The 7,116-nt window shown below is 38.4% G+C and overlaps 2 protein-coding genes across 2 annotated transcripts; one reads left to right on the top strand and one right to left on the bottom strand.

Annotated features, from left to right (window-relative positions):
- Positions 1-689: 689 nt before the first annotated feature.
- LOC112517372 (UPF0496 protein At4g34320-like) lies at positions 690-2,061 on the top strand. The gene has a single exon (XM_025124781.1). The coding sequence runs from the start codon at positions 844-846 to the stop codon at positions 1,954-1,956; it is 1,113 nt and encodes a 370-aa protein (XP_024980549.1). The 5' UTR covers positions 690-843; the 3' UTR covers positions 1,957-2,061.
- A 578-nt stretch (positions 2,062-2,639) lies between these two features.
- On the bottom strand, positions 2,640-6,534 carry LOC112517076 (probable 1-acyl-sn-glycerol-3-phosphate acyltransferase 5). The gene is made up of 4 exons (XM_025124392.1): positions 6,444-6,534; positions 4,334-5,146; positions 3,977-4,107; positions 2,640-3,127 (listed from the first exon to the last, which is right to left on the bottom strand). Exons 2-4 carry the CDS (start codon positions 4,888-4,890, stop codon positions 2,718-2,720), a joined length of 1,098 nt encoding a protein of 365 aa, XP_024980160.1. The 5' UTR covers positions 4,891-5,146; positions 6,444-6,534; the 3' UTR covers positions 2,640-2,717.
- Between the last annotated feature and the right edge of the window lie 582 nt (positions 6,535-7,116).

Raw genomic sequence — 7,116 nt, 5'->3', positions numbered from 1 at the left:
TTTTTAACGCTTTCAATCGAAATCATCTATTCGACTTTTTTCTATTAAAAAATGGATAACTTTTGAGAGAAATTAACTTCCAATGTCTATATCGACTTTAATACAAGTGACATTAATTTAAAGGTTAAGTAACCTCATTTAATGATTTTATAATTGGATCATTTTGGCAAACTCCAAAACGTATTAAGCCAATCTTATTTTTAAGATATAAATAGTCACATACTAACTTTGGATTTAGGCTAAGTTAACATTCCCAAAGTAAGATTGTAATTTCATCAAAACAACATTATATGCAACAACTTACGTGTTAAGTGCTTATCCGGTAAGATTCTCAGTTCTTGTCCAGTAAGGTAAATGTCAGCTACCGGGTAAGCGTTCAGTAAACTACGAGCACTTGCTATTTATTTTGCCAAAACACGTTCTAGAATGAGGAAAGGGTATTTTAGTAATCTGGGGGGAAGAAATACAAGACTCCCTCCCTACCTCCTTTCCTGTCTTTAAGCTCAAGTTTCTCAGCCTTTTGAACCTTCAATGCGCGTTTTCGCAACTGCTTTACTCCCATACATCTCCAAGCTCCCATGGCCATGGCGCTTCTACTTGCTTCCCGCCTTTTCCATCTCAAATCATTATAACTCATGCGTGCAAGCTATTATCACTCCTTCCATCTTTATCCCCTTCATATTCTTCTTCTTCTTCTCCTTCTCTTTCTTACAGGTTTTTCATCTTTATATTCCTCTTATTGTCTACCTCAGATTTGAGTTTGTTGCGGTTTACCTGTTTGTGTTATTGACTGACTGAAATTTGGGTTTACGATTTCGATATCTTGTTGGATTTGGTGTTGAAATGGGAGCTCATGTTAGCAAGAAATCGGTTATTGTATCTTCTACCCATCGCTTTTCTTCAGAGCTTAATTCATACGAAGCTGCCTGCAGATCAGATGTCGAGTTGCAGTCCTTCGATACGATCTTGCAAGCTCGAGCGAATAATGTGATCACTACTTTGGCTACGGGAGTTCAGGTGAGGGCGATGTCATTTGATTCGCTCAAGGAAGTGACGGGATGCTTGTTGGAAATGAATCAAGAAGTGGTGAAGGTGATTTTGAATTGTAAGAAAGATATTTGGAATAATCCGGAGTTGTTTGATTTGGTGGAAGAGTATTTCGATAACAGCCTGCAAACGCTCGATTTCTGCTCGGCGTTGGAGAGATGTTTGAAAAGGGTACGAGACAATCAGCTGATGATTCTTGTTGCTTTGCAGCATTTTGAGGATGAGGATGGTGTGGAAGAGAATAGGTATGAGAAGACACTGGAGAATTTGAAGGATTTTAAGGATGCCGGAGATCCGTTTACGGAGGATTTCTTTGAGATTTTTCGTTCGGTTTACCGGCAACAGATGGTCTTGCTCCAGAAGCTACAAATAAAGAAAGTAAAGCTGGATAAAAAGGTGAAGTCTATCCGAACATGGAGGAAAGTGTGTAATGTGATATTTGTGGCTACGTTTGCAGCTGTTTTGATATGTTCTGTGGTGGCGGCTGCCATGGCGGCACCACCTGTGGCTGCTGCGCTCGCAGCAGCTACCGCCATTCCACTTGGTTCAATGGGAAAATGGATCAACTCCCTTTTGAGAAACTATGAGGATGCCATTAAGGGGCAAAAGGAAGTCATCAGCTCCATGCAAGTGGGGGGTTGTGTGGCAATCAGAGACCTGGATACGATTCGGGTTCTTGTTGATAGGCTGGAGATGGATATTGAGGATCTTATGAGGAATGCCGAGTATGTAATTGAGGGAGATGAATTGGTGAAACAAGGGATCGAAGAGATCAAGGCAAAGCTTAAGTCATTTATGAAGAATGTAGATGAGCTAGGAATGCAGGCGGACAATTGCACCCGCGATATCCGAAGAGCAAGAACGGTGGTCTTGCAGAGAATCATTAAGCCACCAAATAGCCATTATTAGAACCATTAATTACAACTGTGTTCATTCGATTTTAAGTTTTATGTAGGATTAGCAGTTACGTTTTATGCTTTGATGAAGAATAACCGAATAATCTATGTTGAAATTTGCTGTTTATAGAGAAAGGCCTAGTCTTGAACCTTTTTTCTTTAGCTTAGTTTCTTCATTCACATATTAATTTCTAGTTTTTAATCATTTGATTTGAATCGAAGTTATCTATTACTGGTCCATTAGTGATGTTTTGGTCGTTTTTCTAGTGTTTCAGCATGGTTCTAATGAGGACAAATCTTTTACCAAAGCTAAAACGACTGAATCCTAAACAATTCAGGATTTCACCATCCAATTGGAAGAGGTCCATCTTAATCACTACTATGGTTGCTATAGGGTGTGTTCCGGTTGGTTGACCTTTTATTCATCGATTGGTTTTTACTTCGAGGGTAGCCGTGAGTGTCCAAGTCAGCTTGCGTGCACCTCGACTAATCCCATGGGGCCCTAAAGATAAGAGACATGTAAATCCTTAGTGACCCAGAGGACAGTCAAACCGGTGTGGGGACAAGTCTCTATTTGTCTGTTGAGCTGGCCCACAAGGTTATTGATCGATTAGTTGCACCTTATTAGATAAATTGCTTTCTAGGGGAGTCTGTGCTCACTGTGCTACAATCACTAATGAAGATATATAGAGACGGTGGGTGGAGATACCCATATTATTATCGAACCAGATATTGGTTCCAACAATTTGTCTATTGGATACATAAAGCGAGCTTTCACAAGGCAAAAATAGGATCCGGTCGGATATTAAAGTAGGTAGCTGATCCTAGATATGCACACACCAAGACTATGTATGCTTTGAACCAGACAGATGAGAAAAAGGTTAAGAACATGCAGATGGAGGTAAAGATGATTACTCCAAAAGCGTTAACTAGGCACGATATAGTGGGAAGATCTCCTTCTGTTCCTTGGTGAGGGAAACAGCCACGCGACTGAAAATCTACGAGCAATTTATCCTTTCTGGAGAATGTATCCATTAACCAAGAACCAACCATTTCTTCAGATGCTGGGATGTCGTTTGCGATAATACGCCGAACATGGATATGAACTTCAGATGGGGCCACGCCGAAGGCATTATCTAAGAAAGTTGGGCAACGGTATTTGTAGCCAATGGTGATGTCATAAACTGCAATATCAGAAAGAAAACAAATTTAGCTGCATGTTTAAAAAGTAAAAACACATGACCACAGAAAAGTTGATCAAAAAGGAAAATACTCTCCAAAGAGCAGGCAGCATATTTCCAGCTATACTCCCTGCAATCAATGTTTCCACTTTCGATCCAAGCAACTAAAGTATGTAATGCTTTTAAATATTTCTTCTTGTAAATGGATATCATATACCTAAGCAAATTCTTACACAAGCAATCTCAAAATGAGTTGCCTAAAAGCTTATTGCCTTTTGAGTAGGGAGCTCTTTTTAGAGGTGAAAATATGATAAAAGCTGAAACCAGTATGTTGGGATTTTAACCGGAAACGAGGTTAAGAAATGGGTGAAACTTTCTTGAAATTAGAATAAAAATTCCTTGTTTTCCATCTAGACATGATTGTAGAAGACAAATAGAAGGCCCACTGATCAAGTCATTGAGACGTAACTTAATGACAAGCAAGCTGACCACGCAGAGCTAAACATTTTGATAAGCATGGAAAACAAAAAGATGTCCACCCACTGCTCCAACAAATAATCGGCACTTCCAAGAACCACATAGCCTTCAGTATCATCTAAATAAATTCAACCAAAACTTGCCCACTTTTAACATATAGGGAAAAGTGAAAACCTGCTTGTCATGTGTCCCTATGAGTCAATTGCTTTTAGAGGCTTATGGTTATGGTGATACACATGAACTTTCTCGAATATAGCGCACAAGACCATGATCAGTAACAACACAAACTTTCAATTCGTATATTACAGGCAAACTCAAAGCATCACTGTAATTAAGAGCAGATGGAAAATTAAAGAAATTAGAAGAGCCGAGCACCTGCATCCAAGCAGCCCCTCAGTTCCTCCACACAGGCAGCAAAACCCTTTGTTTTCGGGAGCAGGACATTATGTAAAATAGGTAGCCCATTTTCAGAAGCAAATTTCTGGCTACGAATGCACTTCTGTTCACTGAAATGGAATAAATATATAAATATATAATATATACATAAATAGTAAACAAGAACCAAGCAATATCAAGTGGCATAGTTGATGATGTGATGGGATATACTTGAGGGCATCTCAACATGAACTTTGACATCTCCGTAATTCTTACAGATATCATTCATATCCTCAAAAAGACATGCCTCTTATCACATCACCTAGAAAATTTAAGAGAGTATAAAATAGGCATTACGTGAAGTCAGTGCCCTCAGGAAAAACAGCAAGCCAAAGAGGATCTTGATGATTCTTAAAGGTTGAAAGCATCTGGCGCATAGGTGACTCGTCTACCTCCCACTTTCTCTCCACCGAAATGAACTCCAAAATCTGAAATGCCCAACCAAATACAGGCAGCTTCATCAAACTGCTCTTGAGAATGTATTTAATGTATCCTAAACGTCCCTTCCGCAAGGCAAGATCCCACAAGTACATCCAGTCAACTTCAGTTCTGTGGTTGGCAATGATTAACACTCTCTCCCTTGCAGGAACACTTTCTCCAGAAAAAATTACTTTGGTTTTATTTATCTTCTCAAATAGCAAAGGCCACAAAGCTAGCCAGCTGCCAAAGAAAAATGCCGTTGCTTTTCTGCTGTAATGTATACTAAAAAGTCTCAAGATAACAGCTGTGAGAAAACCACAGTAGACCAAAATCACAAACGCTGTTGAAAGCAGCACCAGTAAACAACACACACCCCTTAAGATTCTCAATGGAGTTAGAGCACGTGTTTCTGGTCCATTACTGTCAACTTCCATCTTCTTTCCACGATGTCTACAAACCTCCTTGAGTAATTACAGTACGTTTTACAAGCAATCAGGAAAGTCCAGTGAAGAAGTTCTAAGCATCAATTATGCACTTGAGGATCAAAACTTTGGCTATATGCAGTCTATGCCTTTCAAATTTGATTAGAGTAGGCGCAAGAGTTTCATTGAATGCCCGCACCATAAGGTAATGTAATAAGATGATCTGAAGTTGAATATCGGCTCCACACAGATTTGGGCATGAGATGATCTGCTACAGCCAGAAAATAGTTGATAAAGAACCTTGGTATGAGTTGGAAATATCATTGCATGAAAATTGTATGAGCACTAGACATAGTTGCATAATAAAGCAGGTTATATCCTCCAAAAAAAGTATAGAACTCATAGACCCATCCAATGAGTATTTACAGCGTGGAAGAATAAAAAAATCTGTAAGAGGTCCCCATATCCACATTCACACAACTCCAATATATAAAACCCAGGAAAATCCCACAGCTACAAAATCGCAGCAATCAGTATAATGTTTGTGTAATGTCTAGGGACTACACAAATGGCCTGTGATTTGTACAAAGATCAAAATGGGGTAATCACATGATGATAACTAAGACATTATTTCTTATTTCCTAATCACCGGATTCTGATTAAATTCAGTCAAGGACAAACATGACTGTTCTACACAATTTAGAGCCTTCCAATCTTCATATGGCTCTAAGTACCAATGCTTGTTAGGATAAACAAATCACACAGAAATACACAATGGTAGATTGCAGGATACAAACAACTAAAGACATTGTGTATATGTGGAATAGCAATTTCCCTGCATATACCATGTTCCTAGTCTCTCAGTGAATTTATGTAACACATCAAAGAAAGAAGACTGACTCATGTTATGAGAAGAGCCCAGACTAAAAGTTTAACAGAAAAATCGCCACCCTAACTGAACATCTGGACTCTGGACCTTGTTCCTTTCCAAATGTGGACCATATCCAACAATATTATGAGTACCCTAGAAACCAGTAGCAGCTAAGTTCTCCAGACAATTCCCCCAAAATATTACAACATTCCAAGAAACAACCGGCACCTAGAATACCTTGCAAACAAAAATGTGCACAAAGTATATCAAGTGCCAAAACTAGACTCAAGTTCGCAAAAAGAACATTTGTAATTAGAATAATAATAAACATGGACACAGATTCTAGAAATTCAATTTCAGAATTTCACCATTAAACTAAACAAGCCAATTAGCGAATCTCTCCGACAACAAAAATAATTAAATATATCAATTTAATCTGTACACATGCAACTTCAACACAACTGAAACAGAAACAAAAACGTATTCCTATCTGCTACTAAACCTGGTGAAAATCATACTCCAAAATGATCCAAATTAGAATGCGCTATCTCCAACGGACACAGTAGATAAAATGCAACGAAAATCAATCGTACGACACTATAACGTTTATGCAAATGTTGAAATCATCATGATATACATATGAAAACATTAGAAACAGAACTACGAAGATGTAGAAGGAGATGATGATGATGACCTTATGTCTTGATTGAAGCTTTTGAGGGTTGAAATGGCACCGTAACAGTAATGGCGAACGGCTACAGTGATTCTTACCCAAAATCCTGAAAGTTCAAGGGAGAGAGAGAGAGAGGAACGCTGTGTTATAATTCCAGTTGGATTCTCCACCGTCTTCGGCTTTATTTTTATTGAGGAAAACGAGAAAGGCTGAAAAAAGCAATTGTTTTGATTTTTCAAATTTGGTCCCTAAAGTAATTGCTTTTTCACTTATTCCACTTTTTGGAATTTGTATTCAATTTAGTGGTTTTTGGACAAACATTCTTACTGTGGTAATTTCCTTTTTCATTTTTTCGATTAACCTGAATATCCAACATGCTATGCGAGCCGACTAATCCTAGGACGATCATCTGTTTTGCAGATAGCTCCGAGTCACCGCATTTGAACCTCTGTGGCCACAAGGGAATTTGTATTCCTAATTGGATTTGAACATGTGATCTCCTGGTACTTTTAACCTTTGGAGCCAAGCTCAAACCAATCAAGCATCACCTTTGTGGTTTGGTAATTTCCTTTTCATTCATGTATTTATGGTTTTTTACAGAAACAATCGTTTTACGGTCTATCCTTTGGAATAGAGATAAAGTTTACACATATTTTACTCCTAAACTCTACTTTTGAGGATGACGTAATAAGTT

This window comes from Cynara cardunculus (assembly GCF_001531365.2).
Source record: "Cynara cardunculus var. scolymus isolate 2C chromosome LG 8, CcrdV1, whole genome shotgun sequence".
Taxonomy (NCBI): Eukaryota; Viridiplantae; Streptophyta; class Magnoliopsida; order Asterales; family Asteraceae; genus Cynara; species Cynara cardunculus.
The sequence above is the reverse complement of the archived record's forward strand: the minus strand, read 5'-3'. Positions and strand labels throughout refer to the sequence as shown.